Source organism: Arvicola amphibius, chromosome 1 (genome assembly GCF_903992535.2).
Source record: "Arvicola amphibius chromosome 1, mArvAmp1.2, whole genome shotgun sequence".
Lineage (NCBI taxonomy): Eukaryota > Metazoa > Chordata > Mammalia > Rodentia > Cricetidae > Arvicola > Arvicola amphibius.
In genome coordinates, this window is record NC_052047.1 from 86,199,758 (window position 1) to 86,225,595 (window position 25,838).

The following is a 25,838-nucleotide window of genomic DNA, read 5'->3' on the forward strand; positions in this document are numbered from 1 at the left end:
GCTGGTGGTATCCATTAGTAGGTCTTTGGCATGTGTGAGAGTGAATCTTACACAGCATGTTTGTGTGTGTTAGTACTTTAAACATAAAAGCCACCCCAGGCAGAGACTGTGTCTCCTGTTTGCTCAATGCAGTCCTCCATCTAGAAAACAAGCACAATTCTTAGGAGCAGACTCTTAATTCTGTGAGATGCTTTTTAAAGAGGGAAAGAAAAACAGGCAGGTTGTTATACAACCAGGAATGGCAGAACAGGGAGTTTTGTCTCGTCTTTACCAAGCTGTCAAAGGACAGCAAGAAGGGGTAGACATTTCTACCAGAAAAAGTCTCTTTGCTGAAATTAGCTGGAAAATGGAAAATCAAAAAGACCTATGACTGTCAAGGAGGGAGGGAGGGAGGGAGAGAGAGAGAGAGAGACAGAGAGAGAGAGAGAGAGAGAGAGAGAGATATTAGCATGGCTGCAGCTGGTCAATGGCCTGTGGGAGAGATTGCCATTTATCTGTCATGGCTATGGGCTAGGCATTGCTGAAGTTTATAAGAAACTGGCAGCCGGGCAGTGGTGGCGCACGCCTTTAATCCCAGCACTCGGGAGGCAGAGGCAGGCGGATCTCTGAGTTCGAGGCCAGCCTGGTCTACAAGAGCTAGTTCCAGGACAGACTCTAGAAACTACAAGGAAACCCTGTCTCAAAAAAAAAAAAAAAAAAAGAAAAAGAAACTAAAGAAACTGGCATAGGCTGGGTGTGGTGGTGCACACTGGCAGGCAGATCTCTGTGAGTTAGAGGCCAGCCTGGGCTCCAGGACAGCTAGAGCAAAATTGTGAGACCCTGTCTCAACAAACAAACAGACGAACATCAACAAACAAATAAGACACACAGAGAGAAAGAGGCAGAGAAGGAACTGAAGCCTGGTGATATTTGTGATGTCCACTTTTCTTTTGTCACCCGGCTAATTTCTGAGGAGAGAGATCTACTGGAGCTCTTGAGAAATGAGAATAATTGAAGCTGTACTGTATCTGCTGGCCTGATTTGGCAGGTTGTAAACAGCGAGAAAGTAGAAAAAAGGAACTGCTGTTGGGGAAGTGAAAAAGCTTCCACAGTCAGGTGTGGTTGCTACCTAATATAGGGGCCTTTCTGTGAGAAGCCAGTGACCTAATGGATTGACAGAAGAACCCAACCAGGGCTACAGCTTGGTGCTGGCTCAGGGCTGAATCTGAACATTTACCTTAAATTAATCTTCTGTCTGCCTTTCATGGAAAGGCTTTGCTGGAGCAACCAAAACTGGAGCTGCAAACATTTGCACTTTTACTCCACCTTTGAGACCATTTCTGCTGCCTAGTGATGGATATATTAAGTATAGAACCACCATAATTGCCACTTCCCACCAGTACCGCCTGTATCTCCACCACCACCATCACCACCACCATCTCTATCATCACCACCATCACCATCTCCTCCACCACCATCACCACCACCACCATCTCCACCACCACCACCACCATTATTACCTTAGCCATCACCACCAACATCATCACCATCACTATTATCTCCCCTACCACCACCACCACCATCATCACTACTGCCATCTCCACCATTACCCTCCTCATCTCCATCACCATCTCTTTCTCTGTTACCAACGCTATCATCACCATCATTACATTAGTGTCATTACCACCATCATCTTTGTTATCTTCTTGTACAGGACTGTCATTAGCCACAGCATCATTAATAAACACTAATTGCATATTATAGTGGTGATATATACCGGGTTAATAGTATAGACTTCATTCTGGTCCATTACTTAATCCAAAGCAAATCCTTCACGAATCTGTTGACAAAGCCAAGCATAGAATTAAGAGTTGATTTTACAAGTGGTTTTCCTCCTCTTTCCTGGGGTACTAGAGTTTAGGCCCTACACAAAGTCCTCGCACATAGTAAGAAAGGTGTATTCCCAGCCACTTAAAAATTCTATTTTGACACAAGGTCTTGCTAAGTTACCAAGCCTTAGTCTAACAAATAATTGGGATTAAAGGTGTGTGCCACATGTCTGCCTCTAGCTCCTCTAGCTATCGCTTTCTGAGCAGACCAGTTGATACCAGGAAGGTCCCAGAGTTTCTGAAATAAAGGTTAATAATACTTCCTTACACTTGCCCTTGTGTGCTTAATGTAGATTGTGCGTAGCAGCTAAGATACAGAAAGAGCCATGTGCAGACACAGTGGCATATAATTTAGCCATAAAGGAACACAGCTCCGTCATTTGAGCAGTGTGGAGCTGGAGGACTTCGTGTTCCAGGCAAAGGCAGGCAAAGGCTGCACAGCCTCACTCGTGCAGAAACCAGAATGTTGGTCGGAGAACCCGAGAGGAGATTCATGCTGAAGGAGCCTGGGAAAGGTGTGGGAGACACAGCAAGGGCACCCAAAGCTGTTCATAGGTGCAGGGTACAGTCGGGTGGGAGAGTCACTACAGTGGGTGAAACGGTTGACAGTAATTATCTAAAGAGAATTTCGAGTGTTTATAACACAAAGAAATACGTCAGTGGTTACAGGTATGCCAATTACCCCTTCTGGTCATTGCACATTCTATATGAGTATTGATAGACCATATTGAATCCCATAAACATGTACAATTACTGTGTCAATTAAAAATAAAAATATATCTGGAAATACCAACTCTAATTTTTCCTGCACAGTTGGTAGGTGAGGTGAGGGCACGAGGTGCTTTTCCCCTCTTCTCTGGCAAATGCATATTTCCCCCTCAAATTGTAGCACAGAATTATACCTCTTTATGTCTATCGTCTTATAATTTATTTTTATTTTATGTTCATTGGTGTTTTACCTGCATATGTGTCTCCGTGAGGGTGTCAGATCTACCACATGGGTGCTGGGAATTGAACCCAGGTCCTCTGAAAGAGCAGTTAGTACTCTTAACTGCTGAGCCATCTCTCCAAGCCTCCATTTTTTTTTTTTTTTGCTTATTTTGTTTTTATATTTTGAGACAGGATTTCTCTTTGTCATCCTGGCTGTCCTGGAACTTGCTTTGTAGACCAGGCTGACTGTGAACTCAGAGATCCACTTGCCTCTGCCTTCTGAGTGCTGGGATTATAGGTGTGTGCCACCATTTCTTGGCACCTCTGTGTATATATCTGGTGTGGCAATATACCTGGTATATAGTCTTAATTTTTTTCTGTGTGTGGATAAATGGATAGGTACACACACACATAATACATATATGCACACAAACCCTGTTATACATACATACACTAACACAATAAAATAATAAAAACTTACAAGAATAGCAAAGAGATCTTGTCCAAATAAAGGACTAACTGCCTATAAAATTCCCTTTCAGACAGTGAAGTCATAGCTAGAAGTTGGCAGTAAGACCATCTGAAACTACTAAAAATCATTTTTGCAATGGAGAGAGAGAGAGAGAGAGAGAGAGAGAGAGAGAGAGAGAGAGAGAGAGATCCAAAACCTTCCACAGCTGAGTTATTTTGCCTTTTATAAAACAACTTCACATCTGGACTGATAACTTGAATTCCACCCAGTGCCATTTAAACAGCCCAAGTTATAAACCTCTTAAACTTGGGGTTTATAATAGAAACACTGACAGACCCTTAACTATAGTGCCTCATAGTAATGAAAGCACAACTATTTCATTACAGCAGTGTCTGGCGAGGCTGCTATAATTAAGAGTCTGTCAGCGTTTCCATTATAAACCCAAATTTTAAGAGGTTTTTAACTCACATTGTTTTAAATCACACTGGGCTGAAACTTGCTGTACGAAATGTCAGGCCAGATGTGTGTGTGTGTGTGCCCGCGTGTGTGCGTGTGTGTTGCTTTTCCTTTTGTTTACAAAAGGGAATGAAGAAAAGTGGAAGAAAAAAGGAAGCAAATAGGTGAAAGCTGTTTTAAAGTTTGGTTGTGAAAAAACGCATTGACAAAATAGTTTCCTTTTAGCAGAACAAGATTTGTGGGGAGAGGGTAGAAAATAGAGTCCAACCTGTATCTTTGCTTGCGTTTTTTTTTTCCCCCTGAAGTAAATTGGTATTTATCCAGAAAGCATTGTTAAAGGAAAAAATGTATCATTGCATCCTGAGTTCTTGAAACTGGCCACTTTGGAAGATTGTTACAACGTAAGCTGCTGGAACAATACACATATTGCCTTATATTGTTAACTGTTCAGCTGCTAGATGTTTGGGGTGATCTTTTGAGCTGTCCCTGGTAGGAATGACTTTAAGGCTTAAATGGACTCTCACTGTAGGACTGCCTCACCAAAGCCTTATTGGTTTCTGGGGAAATTAATACAGTTTGGGTGGTTAGGAATTGGTTTCATGGGTATGGTAAGAGGATTTGTAGTTGGTTAGTTCATTGACTCAAAGGCTGTTTATTGAGCATTTACTGTGTCTGGAGTATTGTAGCAGGAATCCCTAATACACTACAGCCACCGGACATGCAGCCTTGTACCTGTGTGTCTTTCATGCAAAAGCTGGGATGTTAAATTAAGACCTTCACTCAGGCTTGTTCTAACCAGAACTTCTTGTCTATTCAGATGAGTCCCTTTCTCATGCATGGTTGACTCAACATAGAGCAGCCTGGTCCAGGGCCAGACCCATCCTTTCCATTTCTCTTAGATAGGTGCATCAGGATGTATGAAGCAACCTGCCAGCCCCTCAGAAATCCAGGCAGCCACTGGAGAAAGACATCAGAGGGATGGATCTTTCAGGATGGGGGAAGCTGTGCCTTCCAAGCCCACCCCAAGAGGAAGAGTTAAGCCTCTGGGGAAAGGACAGCACTGTCTACTCTTGGGAGCCTCCTTAGGTCCAGGCATCAGGTCAGTTAAGCAGCAGGGGCAAAAACTCTTGCTCACTCCTCTACTCAAACACAGCCTCGGCTCCTCCGAATGCATTGTCTAACAAACAGCACTGGGGCTAGCAGTCTCCCCTCCACAGCCCCAGAGTTGAAACCTGTGCTGAATGCAGGGTCCGAGCTGAAAGATGACTGCCCCTTCTCTGTTTTCTGGTCTGTCAATTAGGTAACAACAACAATGACAACAACAAAAATAGATAAATAAAAATAAATAAAAAGAAGTTTAAAGGATGAAGTAAAAAGCAAGATGGGATGGATTGCATTTTTAATCATTCAGTTATTCATTTATTTATTTTTGTCTATAAAAGTGTTTCACCCTAAAGGCAGACAGTGAATATTTTAATCTTGTAGTTTCCATCAGACAGACTTTTTAACTCTTGGTTCTCCAGTTCACAGCGAGTCCCCGGTGTCAGGGAATGCTCACAGAGGGCTGGGGCTATAGTAAGCCTCCCTCTCGGAGCTGTTTGTTGACCACATGCACGTTCAGAGCCCTGAAGCTAAAAGCACTTTACACCATAAAATAAAAGCACTGTCTTTTTTTCTAAAAGGTTACGTCTGGAGGCCACGCGGCTCATACTTCATACCGAAAACTACTGAAAGGACCATGAAACCCTCTGTGATTTACACCCTCTCTCTGCATTAGGGTATAGATCTACTCGACTCTAAAAATACGGTGGGTTCCTAACCGACGTGAATATATGTGCATTATTTCAGAAAGTCTGTTAGAAAACTTGTCAACACATTATAAAGCATAAACCAGGACTTGGCTATTAAGTACGGAGATCAGAGGCAGATTATATACTGCAGGAAGTATGGGGAGGCTCCTCCGCCGGCAAGATAAAAGGGGGTGGGGAGGGAAAAAGAGGGGTCGTCTGCTGGCCTAGGGTTTACGCACTGTCGTCACTACAGGTTTGGGAAAGAGCCCACCGAGGTCTCTCAAGCCAAGCAGCAAGGGTTCTACAACCCCAACGAAGTTAACTGAACGGCTAGAAAATAATTCTATCGTTGTCATAATTTACTACTTTCTAAAAGCCACTTCTGGAAAGGTAAATATACTTATTGTGTACCCAAGTGTGCACATTTAAAGTGACCTTTCACCCCGTTCCACAACACCACCTGCATCATTAATCAATACTTATGTAATATTTTCAAATCTCTTAGAACGCCACGTTTTTACTTCTTTAAATACTCATATACACTTCCCCTCCCCCACCTTCGGGCGCTGGAGTGAACATTCAGCAGCCAGGAGGGAGGGGCATCATCGGTACCCGCGTGCACGAGGGACCCGGAGGGGGGTCGGCTAGGACAGATCAAATGCCGACGCAGAGCCTTGGTTTTCTGAGCTGGGTGAAATCTGGTTGGGGGGGAGGGGCGGGAGTGGATGGCAGGTCCCATTTCACCCTGGGCATTTTATGATGGAGAAATTAAATATATGTTAATCGTGGAAACGTTGCCGCTTTACCTCTGCACTGGCACCCAGGGCAAGCAGCTGCAACTGGCTTTTTAATGTATGTTTTCGGATGTGGCTTCCGAAGGAGCCCCGTGGAATCTGACACAAGTGCAGTAACATAGCAGACCTACTTGTAACTAAGTGCTTAATTTCCTATGATTTTTTTTAAAAAAAGAAAATCAATAAAATGCTGCCAGTTATTTATTGGAAATAACCACAGATAGCGGCCCTGATAGGGTGCCGGCTTTAGAGAGCACACGATTGTGTAATGAATTGTAATTCAGAAGACTGTTAAATGTGAACCACAGAACCTTTCAGAGGTAATAAAGTCATTACTTTTTACACTACAGCCAAGCCTGAAAAGCTTTATACACACCATTATATATAAATCACACATATACAGTATATATTTCTACAGCACAATTTGTCCATGTATCTGTCTCCTTTCTGTATAGACTTTTATGGATGAGAACAAGATTCAAATCTGCCCAACCGGTCTTGAACGAGCCTGGCTCACTATTGTTAACCTACAGGGGCATTTATTTATTTATTTTCCCGAGGCCTCCAGGTTGAACTTTCTTTCACTCTCAGCCTACCTACCCTCCAGAGGTTCACCTCTGAGTCCTGCCTCCCCTGGCACCCCCCGCAGCGGCATTCTCTTGCTGATTCTAAGGCTGGTTTAACAAGCAAAAAAATCGAGGAAGAGGTGCTGGCCAGCTCTGAAGAACTCAGTGAAAAGGGGAAACGGTGTCCTGCAGTTAAAGCAATAAAGTCTTCCTGCTCCTCAAACAGACTGCGAGATTCCCCCCTCCCCCAGGAAAACCAGCTAGAGGGAAACAGCCCTCCCTCCCCACCCCAGTCTAAGCCACAGCTTTTCTAACGTCGGGCATCGAAACCTGTGTTTCTTCCTCTGAGGGGCCCGAAGCTTCGCCGAATCAGACAAGCCATTTTCTAATAGGTTTGAAAGTTTCCTAAGACACAGGAATAAACAGCCACAAGCCCGTGAGGCTGGGAGGTGGGCGAGCGCAAGCAAGCCCAGGGCCCTGCCTTAAAACAATACAATCCCCCGCCGGGTGGGTGAATTTACGGAAACGACACCTCTCGGAGGAGGGGTGCAGGGACGCTGGGTGAAGCCGCTGGAGGAGAGCGGAGGAAGGCTCCTGGCTCTGCAGAGACTCACAGATGTCCACCTGCAGCTCGGGTCTCCACCCTGCGCCCTCCGCGCCTCCCGGGGACTCTGTCCATCCCCCGCCCCCGCCCGGGCGCTGCTAGATTTGGACTCGGAGAGCGATCTCCCTGGCTGCGTCGGCGGCGGCGGCGACTGCGGCGGCTGCAGGGTGGTGCAGGCAGGCTGGGAGGCTGGGAGGCGGGAGACGCCAGGGGACTTTGCAGCACGTTTCTGAATAAACTTTCCAATCGCAGGGGGTGCTGTTGCTGTACATTTTACGTAAAACTGAAAGTATCCCACGCCAGAGTGAAGCCCGCTTTTTGACAGCAGCAGCGCGCGCGCGTGTGTGCATTAAAGAGACAGGGGTTTATTTCCAACAGGTCTTTCCTAATTTCCAGGGGAGGGCTGCAGAGAGGGCAGAGGGGACTTTGGGTTCCCGTGTGTGCGCGGTGGCTGCTGGCGCCTGGGCAGCACGGCCGTGACCCGAGGGCCTCACCACCGTGGACTCCCGGCTGCTCCTGGTAGCCAGTTTCATTCCATTTCCCATTTTCTCTTTCCTCAAGTAATAGCTAAGGAACAATTGTGTTCTGTCTGTAAGAAACATTTTCATTCCCTTTGCTCAGTGCTTTTGCATTTGCCCCGGTGTGGGAGGGGGTGTGTCCCTCCTAGGAATCAGGCTCGAGGACTTCCCGCAGCGACGGGAGCAGGTTCCCAGAGACCAGGGATCTTGGGGCTACCCGTGCTTTGTCCTCGGACCGGCGACTGCTCAGAGGTGGATGCCTGGGTGCCTCGAGCCCCGGCCCCGGGTGCTCCCCTCTGGGGACTGAACGCACCCGGAATCCGGCTTCTCGGTCTTTGTATCTCGGCCTCTCTTTCTGCGACCCTTGGGAGCTGGGGACTCAGGGTTTCTGTGTGTGGCATTCAGACCCGATCGCTAGTTGGGTCGCTCAGATCCCGAGTCCCTGACTTGGCCTTGGGGGCGCGCTCTCGGCCCTTGAGCCCAGGCCTGCGCCGCCGGCCTCGCCCCAACCCCCTCTCTCCAGGCAGCTTCTGCTCCCTCAGGCCCCGGAGCTGGCCTTCCGGACCGCCGACCCTCCAAACTTAGGCTAGATTTCGCTCTCCCGCGCGCTCCCTCCCACCTCCCCTCGCCCGCTGCCGAGCTTTAACTTGGAGGCTCAGCTCTCAACTTCGGGTGATTTTTTTTCTTTCCTAGCTTTCCTAAGGCAAAGTTTCCCGAACGCTGCCGCGGGCTCGGGGCTTGCACTCCGGCCCTGGGCGTCCGCTGGAGGGGAGGGGAAGTGGGTGTGCGCATGGAGGAGGGTGTCCGGGACCCACTCTACCTGGTTTCCCTCCGCCCGCGCCTCCCTGGCTCTGGGTTGCAGCGTCCTGGAGCACTCTTGCTCCCCCCACCCCAATAATTTTTTATTTTAGGGTCGGTGAGTGTGTGTGTGTGTGTGTGTGTGTGTGTGTGGAGGGGGGAGTGGAGCAGGGCGCAAGTCTTGCTCCCCCCAACCCCTCCCTCCCACCCCGCCGCCCCTTTCTTCTCTCCCGGCCACGCCACCGCCGAGGCGCTCGCTGCGGCCACTGGTGAGCCAGCCACCCCAGAGCCCCCTCCCCTCCGCCCGCCCCTCCCCCAGGGGCCGCGTCTGGCGTCTGCGGAGCCCCCCGCCCCGCACCTCCCCCGCCCCGCACTGGCCATTGGCTTGTCCTGGTCTCTTTTTCATGTCCAGCCCCTGATGTGTGTCCATTGGTGTGAGCTTCCCCTTCCCTCCTCCCCTTCTCTCCTGCTCGCCCTGCCCATGTTTTGTGTGTCTCTGTCCATCCAGACTCCTGACGTTCAAGTTCGCAGGGACGTCACGTCCGCACTTGAACTTGCAGCTCAGGGGGGCTTTTGCCATTTTTTTCATCTCTCTCTCTCTCTCTCTCTCCCTCTCTCTTCTCTCTCTCTCTCTCTCTTTTTTTTTTTGCTTAAAAAAAAAAAGCCATGACGGCTCTCCCACAATTCATCTTCCCTGCGCCATCTTTGTATTATTTCTAATTTATTTTGGATGTCAAAAGGCACTGATGAAGATATTTTCTCTGGAGTCTCCTTCTTTCTAACCCGGCTCTCCCGATGTGAACCGAGCCGTCGTCCGCACGCCGCCGCCGCCGCCGCCGCCCGCCCCGCAGCCCACCATGTCTCGCCGCAAGCAAGGCAAACCCCAGCACTTAAGCAAACGGGAATTCTCGCGTAAGTAACCCAATAATAGTAATAATTATTAATCACGAGGGCGCGCAGGACGCTAAGTAAGAGTGAGGTTGAGAGAGGGGTGTGTGCATGCATTAAAAAAATTCAGGTGAAAACCCTTCGTTAGTCGGGGTAAAAAGAGATTAAAGGGGGAAAAGCCCCAAATCCCTTCTCGAACGAGAACCGTGTGTGCACTTTAGAGACTGCACGCACCTTTAAATTTTATAAAAAATTGACTCCTCCTCTTTCCTTCTCTCCGCCGCTTTATTTCTTCTTCCAAAAAGGAATGCAATGATTTCTACCCCAGTTTTGCAAAAATAATGAACAATGCTAAGGATGCGAACAACTCACATGCAAACCTGGGGGTGGGAGCTGGAAGGAAAGGGGGGTTGCTTCCACTTCACTATAGGAAAATGGAGGGGGGAGGGAGGGCTTCAAGTCTAAAAAACAATTCCTGGGGAGAAAAGAGGTGAGACTGGCCTTAGGACAGCAGTGTGTACACGGTCAAGTGTGCAGTGGGAGGAAAGTAGTCACCCCCACAATTGTACGAAAGTGGGACTGTAGAAGGGGGCCCCTCGGCGATTCTCAGGCAGCCTAGTCCGGAGAGAGGGGCTGCAGCGCCTGGGAGAGCCGGGTGACCGGGAAGGACCGGAGTCGCGCCCGACGCTGCCGTCTTTTGTTCCGGCCGGAGGTGGGTGTTTGTCCCGCCGCCTTTTGTGCGGGCTCCTCGCGCTTGCCCTCCTGCGCCGCCACCGCCGCCGAAGGGCAGGAGTAAGGGCCGAGTGAGGAGGCGGCCGGGGGCACGCGGTAGAGGGAGGGAGGGCGCACTAGCCGCCGCCGGCGGGTTGCCGTTGCCCGCCCCTCCTGGCTGAGCCCTGGAGGAGGCGAGGCGAAGACGCGTTAAAAAAATTAAGTAACGCAAAAGAATGTACAATTCTTGCCCCCCAAAAGAAACCAAATGTTCCGCCAGTCGTATTTTTTCATCGCTTTCCTGGGATTCGTCCACACCCCCCCCAACCTCTTCAGAAATTCCACAATCTTTTATAGAGAAAAAAGAAAAGAAAAAAATAGAAAAAAATATCCCTAATACCCCTTCCCCAATACCCCCATCAAGTTGCAAACTTAGAGCGCCGGCGGCGTGGAGAGGGAGCGAGGAACTCCCTCCTCTTACTATTTTTTGGAAGATTTTCAAAAAAAGTGGAAGTGGATTTTGATTGGGAAAAATCTCGTGTCTGAATGTTTACAAGCACCGCGTGTGCGGGAGCCTCCTGCCAACAAACAGACAGAGGACCGAGCGCGCCGCGGCAGCCCCGGAGCAGGCGGCCGCAGCGGCTGGGCCTCGCCCGACCTCGCCGCGCCCCAGTCTGGAGTCGGGATCGCCCACCCGGCGCTCGCCGCCCACCCGCCAGGCACCGCGGCAGGCCACGCTGCGACTCCGCCAGCCCGGCCTGCGCTCCGGTCCGCCCCTAGCACAATGCCCAGCTCTCACTCCGACCTCCCAGACAGCGAAAGCTGCTGGGTGAAACTCGTTTTTGCAAAACATTTTTATTTTGCCAAGCAACTGTAAAGGCGAGTTCTGATAGTCCCCCTCCACTCCACCCGGGGTACTCTTAGATTCCTCTTGTTCCTAACTCTAGACGGCCGGGAGGTTACCACGTGCTTTCCCTGCCCTCCCCCCCCCATCTAGCCAGTAGTCTTTTGGACCAAAGCAGTTGCCCGACTAGGTTGAGGAGGGGGCGGGGCAGGAAAGAAATGTGTTGAGTATGCATTTTGGGGGTGCAGGGTCCCCGAAATCAGGGAGACCCACCTTTGGATTCTTGCCCTATACCCTGGGCCTGTCTTGCTCCGGGGTTTCTGTGAGCTTATGTAAGAGTGCTAGCGGCTGTGGTGATTATCTCCACCTGAAGGTGTGCTTAGAGAGGCGGATGGTGGGCACTTAAGAAAGTTTGAGTCCTGTAAGGAAAGGCATGGAGCGACCCCCACCCCCATCAAATCCTCCTCTCACTTATGACTCTTAATTTTTGACCAAAGCTTGAAGGACCCCCTTCCCATGTTCTTTTCTGCATTTGTTGAGGGAGGGGTGCTCATTGGGAATTGCTTCTCCCGCTCCCCCACCCCCCGGCCCAGGAACTTGTCACACACTTCGGAAGCTCCCCCGCCCTGGCACGTTGCGGGGCCCTCCCTCTCCCCACCCCCGCGCATCTCTCCCTTGCCGCTCTCCCCCGCCCCCACTCCCACCGGCCGCGCCGGATACAGAGCAGACGCGGCGCGCGACGGTGTGAAGTTACAGCCCGGCCAGGTACCGGCGGGAAGGAAGGGCAGTGTTCGCAGGACTCGGGAAAGCCGGGACTTTGGGACATTCGGAAGGATGCTATGGGGGCGCAAGGGACAGTCTGGGAGGCGCAGTCCGAACTGCTCAGTACTAACTCTCCTCCCACTTGGGTCCCTTGTGGGACTCTGCAGACTGGGAGGGTTAATCTCTGCTGTCCCGGGGAGGGACACTGGAGTAGGAGGCCAGTTGAAGGGGTCTGTGCAGGGATCATTTCTTTGATTTTCTGGGTGCTCAGAGGGCAGGAACCTCCCGGGTCCTATGACACCCCCACCCCCCCTCCCCGTCCTCAGCTACGTGGACTGAATGAGCCATTTGGTCGCTAGGAGGCAGAACAAGATCAAGAAAAGCTCCGCGAACTTGAACCTGTACCAGAGCCTCCCCCCACCCCCTGCCCGGCGTTTCTCGGCGGGGGAGGGACGAGCGTTGGGAGAGTGGGGGTGGGGGGGGCAACTAACGGTTAGGCAGAATTCTCTTTCTCCACTCCCCATTACCCTTTAGGTCTTTGTTCTTCATTTTGACTTAAAAAAATGCTTTTGGCTAGGGCAATGGAGAAGCGCCGGGGCGCGACACCCCCACGTGCAAGGCGACCCGGCAACTCCACACTTTAGGGTCCTTTCAGGGAAGGCATTTTTGGTCTTCAGGAAGGGGGAGAGCGCTCTCGAGCTTAGAGGCCTGACTGAAAGCAGGGATACGGCAAGTTTGCCCTTGGCCTCTAGGTTCACTTTTTTCCACCCCCAGTCCCGCTCAGAGCGCAGGTTTCGGCGTCCACTGCAGGCTTACCGGACGGCTTGGCAACCCGACGCTCCCCCTCCCCGCCTCCTGCAGCTCTCGCCTGGAAGCCTGAAATCACAACAATAGTAATAGTTATCATCATAATGATGCGGGCTAGCAGCGTCATTAATAATGAATAACCGCGGTCGCCGCCTGGCGCGCACACGGTGCCCGGAATTACGGGCGAAACACATTTGCACAGATCTTCCAAAGTAAAAGTGTTAGCCTGTGTACACAGAATGAATTTCAGGACCCACGCTCGGGGTGTGCGCTATGAAGCCAAGACTTGATCAGGTTTTCCAGCTCAGTTTTCCAAACCTTACTTCCTTTTCACCAACTAGTGGGTTCAGGGAGCCGGCGCTCGGCGGTAGCTCGGCTGGATGGGCGTGGAGGCGGCAGCCGAGTCCCCGGGCCACCCGTCGCCTCCAAGCTGGGACTGCGGGTCGCTGCTGCACGTGTTCGCTCGCTGTGCGCGCGGTCTGAGCCTGCAGCCAGGAAGGAGGCTGCTCGCTTTGTGCCGGGGAACACGGGCGCCCAACTTCACTTTCTAAGCGGCCTACTCCCGCAGGGCCCCGGCCCCCGGCCTGTAGCCCTTGGCTTTGCTTTTGTTTCTTTGCTTTGCCTCTCTAATTTTTCAGCCTCGGTTTGCTTTATCGTGTTAAGAAAAGCCACTTGGAAAGCAAACTTGAAAACGCAGCTCCCATTTCCCCCTCCCCCCTCCCCAGCAGTCCTGATTTCCTAGCCTTCTCTCAACATTTCTTATAAGGATTTTGACCCCTTCTTTTAATGTTTGCAACGGGGCTGGGGGAAGGAGGAGAGAAATAAATACAAACATATAAATGTATCTCGGTCTGCTGTCGCTGGGAGACCGAGACCGTCCAGTCTATCTTGTAGAAAGCAGAAGCAGTTCATTTTGTCTTCCCCTTGTAGAGAGAATTCGCGGCTAATTATTGTGATTATTTCTCCACTCCCTTCCACTTCAATCGAGGACTCCCCGCTTTGTACCGAGTTAGGCCCGAGCTTAGAAAGGGTGGTATTGTAGGAGAGAATTAGGATGGAGTTGAATTGAAGGGAGGGGGTAAAATGGCTGAGGTTAGGAATGTTTTTAGGGAATGAGGAATTTGCATTAAAATACAGAGAAATTATCTGATGCCCAGAAAGGAAATGTTGATTGCCACTGAGAGAGGATGTCAATGCAAATCAGTAGGCTGCCGTAAGAGAATTGTATTTTCATATTTTCTTTGTGCCCCATTTGGTCCAATTTTTAAAAAAAAATGCAGCAGCAATAATAAAAACACGTTTTGATATTTGTCTGAACATTGCTAGCCAAATGTTTTTCAGGGAAACCGATGTTAAATGTATTTCATACATTAGGATATAATTCTTGTTAATTAGCAATAATTTACGTTAAGAGCATAGAAAATGTTGAGGTTACAGGTTTTATATCTGTACATTTGATCATCTTGTTATTTTCAAGAACTTTGCCTCCTATAAAATTAATTAGGTGAGATGTGGAGGTGTAATCAGCAACCTGTGAATTGCCACTTCATTTCCTGGTTTTGATTGTAAATCAGTTCAGTCACTACGTTCAGAAGACTTTAACCAAGTCTGTTTTGTACCGAATTACCTTTAACTGTTTGATATCTAAGAGAATACCCCCTTTGCTCCTAATACTCTTCCTAGACTCTAAAGTCCTTCAGGCCCCGGGAATAGAAATAACAGCAACAACAACAACAAAACCCCAAGTGAATCCTGATGATAGGATTTGCAAAAATGTTTTACCTTTAATAGGACAATTTTTTCCCCCTGAGCCTTTCGGTCTCTCCACCCCAGAACTTGCAGCTAAACAAGGACAGCCAAAAGGGCCACAGTTGCCAGTGTTCATTTGAAATACTCAATTCAAGCAGCAGAGCTCAGGGACAGGACTTCCCCACTCCTGACTTGGTCAAAATGAAAGCAAATGTGACAGACATGACTGAGGACGCAATGCGGAGCAGCTCCCTGTGCCTCCTTAATCTGGAAAGCATACTGGCGCGTTCTGTATTTGTCTTCTGATCAGGATGTTGGGCAAAGAAACATTTAAGTGCTTGCTTTGCCGTCTCCATTCGTAGGGAGATAACCTTCATATGCTCGTGGTGACCTTATGTTAAATTAGGAGGCGCACCCAAGGCGAGCAGTGATGGCATGTCCTACTTGAGACAGGTGCGGCTTCGGCAGGACTCTCGCGATATTATTTCACCCAGCACATCTGGGAGTTACTCCAGATCTTCCCCCTCAGCATCTAGCCTGGGTAGGGTTGAAATAAATTTAACCTGAGTTCACTGGATTTTTGCACTTTATCAAAATCTGTTCCAATATTCTACACTCAAATTAAAATCTATTTTTTGATTCTCTGTGGCTTTAAGTTCATTAAATGTGAAATTGGCAGCTTGCTAAAGAAGGTCAGACTGATTAACTGTTTAAGACTTGTACGTTGTCTGCTTTGCTTTATTAACTGGCAGCATCTTGGACATGTTTTGTATTTTGTGATTTTTTTTTTTTTACATTTTCGTATTTTAAGACGGTGTAAGCATGATTTCCCAGCTCCCCTTTTTCCACTTGCAAGGTTAAAAAAATGATAGAAGCTGCTCAGATAGACGCTGGAGTTGCAAAGTTAAAAAAAAGGCAGACAGGAAAGAAAGCCACGTATATCTACCTTGTTATAACACTGGCTGGTGATTGTGTGTGCAGACATATCCCGTAATGAAGCATTTGGAGCCCGTTCAGAAAATTAGTCAATGTTGACTACATTAGGTGAAGCACCTTAACTCAGAGGAAAGGATGCCCAGCCTTCTGACGTGTGAGCTTGGGAGTCCACTCTGATTTTTATGTCATGGATGCCACCAAGTACCAACATGTTTAGAATATTTCAGACATTCTTTTCTGCAGATTGGAAAAAAAAACCCGACTAATTTGGCTTATTTTCCTAAGTACTCAAGACTGTCCCATTTAGTGAATATGTTTGAGAAGTGCCAGTGAATCTGATATTCCTTTGATTTTGTGGAGTAGCTGAGAATGAGGACAGAAAGATTTTGGCGGTGTGAGACTCACTGCCTTGTGATGGCTAGTTAGGTGGATGAAGTCACTTCCTTAGGGCTGCAGTGTGAGTGTGACAGAGTCTTGTGTGGTACAGCAGCCTTCTCTGCTGTGAGGCCACGCATGCACAGTTAGTGCACACATCCACAAAGGGTGTGTGGGCTCATTCACCTCTTCTAGTCTTGGGCCTAAGAGTTAACTTACTGTACAGAAGGGAAGCAAATTTGGTTTCAGTTCACGTTTTAAACGTCATTGTTATTTAAGTTCTCTTTATATTGTGTTAACTATTAAGTCAGATTCTTCTCAAAAAATTTACAGTGTGTGTGTTCTCTGGAGTTATTCAAGTCAGGGGGATTTCATTTAGACCATGATGACCACCCTCATTGATCAATTAACTTGGTTATTGATGCCCTCCACATCACATGCTGCCTATCACACTTTTTGGGGGGTGTTAGATGGAGACTGCTGCACACCCCTGTCCTCATGTGGTGAGGTGGGGGTGGGGTTGAGCATGTATGTTCTCCCTTTCCTCTCCATCCTGGCTCTCTAAGAATTGTGCTTTTGTTTTTTCAACTACAGCCGAACCTCTTGAAGCCATTCTTACAGATGATGAACCAGACCACGGCCCCTTGGGAGCTCCAGAAGGGGACCATGACCTTCTCACCTGTGGGCAGTGCCAGATGAACTTCCCATTGGGGGACATTCTTATTTTTATCGAGCACAAACGGAAACAATGCAATGGCAGCCTCTGCTTAGAGAAAGCCGTGGATAAGCCGCCTTCCCCTTCACCAATCGAGATGAAAAAGGCGTCCAATCCTGTGGAGGTTGGCATCCAGGTCACACCAGAGGATGACGATTGTCTATCAACGTCATCTAGAGGAATTTGCCCCAAACAGGAACACATAGCAGGTAATTGAGAAGCAAGGAGAAAAGCTGTTTGCATGCTTGCTTTTTCGTTTGCAGAGGTGTTTGTAGGAGCAGGAAGGCATGCTCAAGGGCTGTCTGTATTTCTCCATGTGACTGTCCGTGGAAGTCTTGTTAAAAATCATCATTCCTGTTGCTTCCGTCCAGACTGCTGGAAATAATGTTTTCCCCACCTTACTGAGTCAGATGTAGGTGGGGAAGTGCCACACACTTGACATCCTCTGCCTGGTTCTGACAGTACCAGGTCTCTCTTCTTCCCCTTGCTTGCCTTTTTATTTTAATGTGTTGGACCTTACTACGCCTGCCTCAGTTTCCAGCATCCACTTGTGGCCTGGTGATGTATATAAAAGGCAAGGTAGCCATATAGACATGGTGGTTGAACCAATGGCTTGTCTGAAGGTTTGGAAGGAGTTAACTGAGTTCCAGGGCTAGCCTTGGATCCATTCTGGCTGTCAGCCTGTATGGGGCTGTAATTAAACACAGCCCCGTGGTGGGATGACACGGTGACCTTGACTTTAAGATGCCATTTTCGACTGGCCAGGCCAGAGTAGAGAGGGCAGTTGCTGAAGCGCACAGACATGCTTACTCGAAAAGTTTAAGGGCATGTTGGAAATTTCAAAAGGTTGGTTTGACAGGAATGGCTGCTCCCTGCAGCCTGCCTCCTCAGCTCAGTGATAAATGCTTCTCAGTGCTCTCTCTTGTCTCTGATGTGGTTTTGACAGATGTATCTTGATTTTGTTTGTGGTTTACACAACCACATGTCATCCTTACAAATGTCCAGTACTGGCTCCCCTGTTTCTTCTCTAGCCTAATGCAAAAATTTTCTTGAAAAAAAATGCATGCACATATTCAATAGCTCTCTCTCTCTCTCTCTCTCTCTCTCTCTCTCTCTCTCTCTCTCTCTCCCTCCCTCTCTCTCTCTTTCTCTCTCTCTCCTTTCAGTTAATTTTACCAAGGAGGTAGCTAGGTGTGTGGGTTTCTCAGCAGCTCCAGGGAAATGGAATTAAAAGCTAACAGAGGGACTTTAATTCCCTGCCCTAGTGGTAAACAGCAACACTAGGTAGTGGCTCTTAAAACACTGTTTGCTTTAGCACGTCAGACAAAGCAAAAGCAGATTCTGTGGTGACAGGCCTGCCACATCTGGGAGACAGTCTTTTTTTGCATTGCCCCCACCCTACAAAAGCAGGCCTGCTCATTTTTGGAAAGGCTTTTGGAACTTGTCTCTGCAATGGTAGGACCATAATAGGTCAGTGATCCGGAGGGGATTAAATGGCATATCACCCTCACCCCTCTACAGTGACCCTCCCCCAAGTCTAGAATATGATCATTAAGATCAAGTGTGGCATTTTTTAATCTTTATTCTTTCTTTCTTTCTTCTTCTTCTTTTTTTAATGCTTTCTGCAATAATACTCAGGTATTTTCCTTTCAGTGAAGTAAGGACTCTGCTGCCAGAAAAGCTGCGTGTGTAGAGTGTTTTTCTAGACGCTACCACATTGAGCTTCTGAGACACGGAGGTTAAGATTTTTATCCCCCCCCCCCCCCCACCCCGTAGGATGTAGCAATGACCGTTTCCATGTGCTGGCTTGTGACTGGAAGGAAAATGCACAGAAGTGTAAGGCATGATTAATGAAGCAAGAGCAGGCGGAAGGGGATTTGTCGTCTTTGGAGATCCAAAGCCTTGCTAAATCACCAAATATGGAGTAAGGCTTGTGTGATGTAACATCGTATTTACATATCGAGCTGCTCGTTTAAAAGACAAAACACAGTGTCTGTCAGGCAGGAATTAAAACCACACGTATTCCTGAAGGCTTAAATAGGTTTCTCGGTTGCAGGTTAGCCAGTTTGAAAACCGGGGCCTCTGTATTTCGAAGACAGATCTGAAGGCTGAGGAGAGCCGTATAAATAGTTAGGGCTTTTTACTTGTGCTGTTGTGACTCTGCTTGGATGTACCAGGAAAGAAATAGCCCTTAACCCGCTGGTTGCCATAATGATCCTGTGATATCTCAAAAACTAGTGTTATAGCAGAGTCTAAAGAAGCCAAAATGAAAAAAAGAAAAAAAGCTGCAAATTTGAGATCTATTTCTAGGGGTAATGGTACATTGTTTCTCTGAAATGGAAGGCTCCCTCAGATACTCATTGAGTACACACATGCAATTCAGGTGAGGGAAACCTTTCATGCAGGAATAATTGCAACATCTTGATTCCTTTCATTGTGCCCCCTCACCTATTTTTACCCTGGTACTGGCTGAACAGCAATAGCATGGTCACATCTCCAAGTAAGATGTCAGTAACTAGAATCATGACTTCTCGTAATTCACAGTAACGAATTAAGGGTTTCCCATAGCGAAATTAACGTTCTACCACTGCACATAAATCCTGATGCTCTGGACCCCAGGTGCCCCTGAAGCGAGGTTCTGGAAAGATGGCTTGTTACCCCCCCTCCCCCCCCCCGCGCTGGCTCCTCCATACCAAGTTACCAGGCTTCCCAACAGTAACCACTCAGTAGCCATCTGAACTGTGTCATAGGAGAGAAGCAGGAGTCTCTGTTGGGGAAGAAGTAACACCGGTGAATGTCGACAAGAACATGCTTGGCAGCTACATGAAAGACAGTCATTTAAGCATGCTGGGTAGGAGAGACTTTATGAAGTGATAGAAGTCAGATTTGAGTTCACTGTGTGCTCTGTGCCATTTTACAGGCAGGAAGCAGGAATGAGATCCCCCTCAGTAAAGCATAGAATTTGAGGACTTTGAAAGAGGGTAAGGGTAGAATTCCGAAGGGCAGTAGTCAAATAGCTTGCATGTGGGCTGTGCTCAGTCCTCCCAGAATTAAGTGAGGATTTTGTTTGTTTGTTCGTTTTTGTTTTTTTAAGGATGTTTTTGCCTGATGACTAGATGGATGTGTGTTCTCATATACCATGCATATATGTTACCTATTTCCATAGACAGTGACCAAGCTGCATTTCCAATTTTGTTTAGATATTCAGAGCCTTATGTGATTGTTATCCACAGAGACTATTGGAACAGTCTTCATTGAACTGGCTATCATCAGCTTATATTGTGTGGTCCAGTTCATCAATATGCATGTCAAAAGCCCATCGACAGATAGGAGCAGCCTTTGACTCATGGAGATATATATATATATATATATATATATATATATATATATATAGAGAGAGAGAGAGAGAGAGAGAGAGAGTCTTTTATTTTATGATGAGTAAAATATTCATTGAAGATTAGCGAGTACGAAACTGTTTTTTTCTTCCACAGAAAAGGCCCCAAACATTATCTCATAGTGCCAGTCTTGAAGTTTTGGCTCATTGCACACGGGAATCTTTAAATTAGGATTAGCCTATCATAAAGTTAGCTTTTAGATGGAATGGGAGAGCAGAAATCTGCTAAGATGCAGGGCAGCCTGCTGCTCCTGATGGAACATTGTTTTTTTTTCTCCCCTAGCATCTAGAATACAGGCATTTTCACTGGGGTGCTTGGAACCATCCGCCTAGATAGAGCAACTGATCTGGCTAATGATATGCAAGACAGATTCTCTAATGAGCAGGGAAATATTAAAAGCAGCTGTATTAGCATGTTACTTACAGGTAAACCAACTGACACCATCCTGCTTTCCCAAATTTACAGAACTAACTTCCCCTTCTCTTTGTACCCATTATTCTTTTCCTAGGCTAGATTGAACTGGAGGATGTGTTTGTACATTAATTGTAAATGAGACTATAAATGACAGTATTTTATTATGACTACTTATTTTTTTATTTCTCTTTATTTGTATGATCCTGAATAAAAAAAAAATACTGATCTCTGAAGTCAATTTTCAGTGTGGCAGCAGAAACCGGAAAACACCACCATTCAAAGAAACAAATGTACTGGCAAATGTTTTATTTACCTTCAGAGTCCGTAGAGCAGAGGAGGTTGTTTTGTAACAAATACCTAGCATTTTCATAGGGAGGCCGTATTTGTGAGGCCACTACCCACAGACTGATGTTCGTGGGACTGGGAGTACTGTCTACAAGCTGTATTTGTAAATAAGACAGGGAAAGGTTGTGGACTGGCAGCTTGGATGTTTTGTCAAAGTACAATGTCAGAGAAACTCTAAGACACATTGTAAATAGAACTGTCACAGTGATTGCGTGATTGAGCCGCAGAAGTGTCCTACAATGGTTGGCATTGTCAGAGGACTTTTGAAAGCTTAATTAAACACAGTGGCCTGCATGGCTGCTAAATTTACTTTGGAGAACCAAAAAAAAAAAAAAAAAAAAAAATAAAAAAAGAAAAGAAAAGAAAAGAAAAAAAAAGAAAAAATCTAAAACGTAGAAGACCCCAAAGATCTCAAAGTTCCTCTGATGTTACCCTCTGGGTGGCACAGAAAAGAGGCACCGTGTGTCTTCCAAGGGCGTCTTTCAGGAATAATAGTTTTGAGAATAGGTTCACGTGATATGGAGAGCATCCTGTGTGTGATGGGGAGATTGTGTTCCTTCTGCTGTCTCCTGCTGTTACAGACAGTTAATGTAAAAATGGCCTTTTATTGGAAACACAAATATGTATTCACTTCAAGAAGAGAAGCAGAGGGGGGACAAAGTTCCCCTCCCGTGCTCTGTGTTTATTCTGTGAAAACTAAAACAAACCAACAAAAACCCCCAAGTGCTGTAATTTCTCAAATCAGCCCATCCTTGTTGTGGGGCAGGTTGTGCACTCTCGTCTTGAGGGATCGGAAGTATGTTTTGTACACCTTCCTCCCAGGGAATGTGGCATTTAATTGTGGGGTTGTCCATGGGTTGGAAAATACAACTGGGCATAGGAAAAGGCCAGGCTGGGTCAGGACAGACACCTTCAGTTCAGACAAGAGGCCAGTTGGACGCATATTAATGGCACATTTTGGAGTCCTGGGAAGTCATTAATTTCACACTAGCTTCTGTGTTTGGCCAGTATGGGAAAGATGAATTGGGGGCATATAACAAACTTGGGATACAGATTCTCGATTTTCATGATGTCTTATTGGTGGTACTTAATAGAGGAAAAGAGACAAATGTGGCTTTGCACGACTGTCACTGAGGAGGAAAGTTTGGCTTCCCATGCGGGGGGGTGGGGGGGTGGGAATACGAGATTGAAGAGAGAAGGAAGGCCCCAGAAGATGCCCCTGGGTGGCAGGCTGCCCTAGCTGGGTTGATGTTTGCATCCTGTATTACATGAAGCAACCGTTTGAGACAGACTCCACTTCAAGCTCCAGTCTGTCTCTCAATGTAGCAGCAGCAGCCTCGTTCAGTAGAAAACACACAGCATCAAGCTGGACCCAGGCTGGCACCTTGCCACAATTTAGCGTGAGATTTAATCACCGGGATCTTTAGTACCTTTCTGCCAGCTCAGATTTCATTTGGGTCATGCCTATGTCAGCAGTGCTGTTACTTCAAAGACAAAAATGTATTTTTAAATGTAGGGTCCATTTTTAGTATTTCAAATCAAACAGGCTTTTATTTTATGTGTCAATTTGGAGGACATAGTAAAGTTTATGAAATATGTGCAGACTATATAATTTAATGGAGAATGACCAGTATTTTTATTTGTATAATACACATAGAAAATTGACCATTGTGCCTCTGCTGTGTTCCTTTTGCGGCCCAGGTAAATCAGCACTATTAAACTGCTTTTCCCTTTTACTGCCAGGGTATGGAGCCCTGGCCAATATCTGTAAATTTACCTTTGTAATTTGCCATGTAGTTTTTACAACAATGACCTAATTAATTTGAGCACGAACCATATTATTGCTACTGGAGTCATTTTCTGTCACAAACTTAATTTCCAGGAAACACAACCTGACGAATAAGAATTCTCTAGCTCTCCACATGTGTTCTCTGAGACCAAAGGCAAATTTAAAATAATAATAATACTAAAATGCCAGCATTATTAAAGCCGGTGTGCTTGATGCCAAGCTCAATTTGAAGCCAGTAAACATCAGACTGTATTTCTAATCAGTTTTAGAATGTGACGTATTCCATATTAGGTTCGCTGGAATCTGTCTCCCCGCTTTTTACTGGCCAGCTGCACACTTCCTATGCATTTAAAACATTTCAGCAAAGGATTTTGCTGTTCTTAGCAGGGTTAGTAACTTGGGGTCTATTTCTGAGCTCATTCGTCATTCTGCGATGGCATTGAGTTAGGTTGGCAAGGGAAGGATTTGAGGCATGGGGGGTGGCGAGGTCACTTCTGATCCCAGCAGGGAATAGGTGAGCTTCATTTGCCTTTACAATAGGCGCACATTTACTGCACCTTGGAGGGGCTCTCAGGTGCCGCTCAGATGGGCGCATGTAAATGCCCTGTCAGATGTGGAGTCGGAATATTAATGCTCCTTCCACCACTGCACCATAATAAAGCTGTACACAGCAAGCTTAATATGCAGCTAGTCTGGGGATTGTATAAACTTAGATAGCCCAGTGTGAGCGACAGCAATGGAAGAATGCTCGCAATGCCACAGTTCCCATCCTGTTCTCCTTTGATCAGGAGCAAAATGGAAACATCATCCGCTCCTCTTCTCAGAGTTGTCTCCCCAACTTGACCACCCCCCAATCCACCACCAGTTAGCCAGTTAGTTGGTTTAATTTTTTTTTTTTATTTTTGCATGTGCTGGTATGGAGAAATGCGACATAATTTGTTTCATATGGTTAATTACAGGCGTTTGAATATTTAACATTTTAAATAGCCACAGCCCCAGCTTTTACTGTTAAAAGTATGTGATTTGAACAAAGGGATTACAGTGTAAATATTTGTGGTGATTTGCAACACCCTTTCCCCCCCATTAAACACACACACACACACACACACACACACACACACACACACGCACCCGCGCGCGCGCACACGCACACACACACACACACACACACACGTGCGCACGCGCACCCCCACCCCCACACTGCTGATTTCAGGACTCTGTACCTTTATTTATACTTCTCTTTGAAAACCTTCTCTCAATTGGAGCTCCATTAAAATATTTTTTTCATTATATTTTTGAGTCTGCTATTGCTTGAGGTTTTATAGAGAATTTTTATAATGTGTTCGTTTAACAGAATCAACAGCTGTCAGAACCAGTTGTGGTAAATCCACCAAACATACAAAGAAAAATACACACGTTTCCTGAAACAAAACACTTGGAAAAATAAACGGGCAGAACTGGCGAATTAGAAGTTTGTCGACAGGGAGCTGAGGTGGCTCATCTCTGAGTCGCCCCAGAGACCCAGCGGTCTGATGCAACCCTGCTGAAGGGTTACTTGAACAGGTTCTTCCTCTAAGGCGCTGTGCTGTGTGCAGCTGACACGCATCAGAGGTAGGCTGGGCCTTCCATGGCTTCCCCTGGTTTTCCCTCCTTCCTCCTTTTTGATCCACCTAGACAAAGTACCAAGTTCTTAGAGTGCTAAACAACACATTATACTCACCTAGAGGTGAGATGATCAGGTGGAAACTTGTGTAAAAGAGGTGAGAAAGGCACTTTGCACACCTTTTTCTGGACAGGGTTGGCAGCGTGTTGTTCAGAACCAAGTCGGTCTCCGCCAGGCAATTCCCAGTGGGGCCCTGGAGCAGGTATGTTGACAAAGGGGATACCTGGGGACCTCTGGCCACTCACAGTGAGTTTTTGTTTGTGTTCTTACTGTCGTTAACATTGGTGAAGAACAATTACATCTACAATTTGATCATGCTTTTAGATAGAGGTAAATCCACCAATTGCAAGCTCCCATGAAAACCAGGCACGGCGGACTGTCTGGGAGGGCAGCAGAGGAGGCTTTCAAGACAGCCAGCCACAGGTGCTGCTGCACCCACCCCTTCTTCTGTCTTCTCCCTGAACTTTCTAAAACTCACAGGGGCACCGCCCACTAAGCGCAGGGCACTGAATTTTACATTCCTTAGTTGTTCATTTTCTTGATATGTAATGATGCATTCAAGAATGGTGAAGAAAAAAAAACCGCATCTGTTAATTTTTTCGGGAAATACGATTCTTACCTAGGGGGAGCACAGTGCTTGGCTTGCTTGAATCTGAAAGACAGGGCATCTCACTGGACAAAAGAATATAGGCTCCCCACATCCTGACTCTAGGTATATCATGATTTCATGGCCTGCTTACATTTAAGGGGCCAACCATAATGAACCATTTTCCTGCCTATTTTAACTCCTGCCCCAGCCAAAACTTCCTTGTGTTTACAGTTAAAACAATGAATTAACCAATGTTAAAATTCCAATCTCAGGAGTTTCTCCTACTTCATCCCACCTTAAGTGTTTTTTTTTTTTAATATTCTTTTACATTTAAAAGTGAGCACTAACTACTGAAGAATGATTTTAAGGCTGAACATTTTTAATAATAAATCGTAACCTTCTCATGTTATGTTTTTGTTATGTTAAGGGGAAAAAATCAATAAGGAAAAATTTAATTCTGATAAAGATACTCTTGGATCTTTGAAAACAACTGCTGTCCTTTTAACTAAAACATTTGAGCAGCTTCAAAGACCATGTATTTCTTCTGATCTCGGAGCTGTGTGACTGGTAGCAAGCAGGAAAAAAAAAAAACCCGCCTTATTCTACATACAAGTGGATTGCTTAACAAGTCAGCACAGACGCGTACTTGTTTGTACAATAGAGATAAAAATTCCTGTATAAAAATAATTCAACTGCTGACAGCAGGCATTGTCGTTGGACCTGTCTTTTGTGCTTGTCCCAGCTTTGGGCTCTCCTCCCCTGCTATCTGCTTGGGGCAGCCTGCTGCCTGTAGGCTCCTGACCACAAGTTAATCGCTATAGAGTAAGTATATAGGTATTATATTTAAAGAGGGCTATCCCAAGTCCTGTATATATTTCAGTCTCCTGTGTGAATGGCCAGCAGGGGCATGGTAGGCAAAGGCTCGAATAGTGAAAATGACTCCAAGGCAGTTAGGGGAAATTTGGCCTTCAAGTCCCATTTGCCCTGCAATGTAGCATCAGTCTCTAAACTTTTGTCTTTAATCTAATTCTGATTTACCCTGTCACACCCCATACCATAC

At 46.7% G+C, this 25,838-nt stretch overlaps 1 protein-coding gene across 1 annotated transcript in view; it reads left to right on the forward strand.

Moving 5' to 3' along the window:
• Positions 1–9,602: 9,602 nt before the first annotated feature.
• Bcl11a (BAF chromatin remodeling complex subunit BCL11A) overlaps positions 9,603–25,838 on the forward strand; it is a 94,931-nt gene continuing 78,695 nt past the window's right edge. Inside the window, 2 exon segments of the mRNA XM_038346436.1 lie at positions 9,603–9,708; positions 16,463–16,792. Coding sequence (XP_038202364.1) covers positions 9,654–9,708; positions 16,463–16,792 — 385 coding nt within the window. The 5' untranslated portion in view covers positions 9,603–9,653.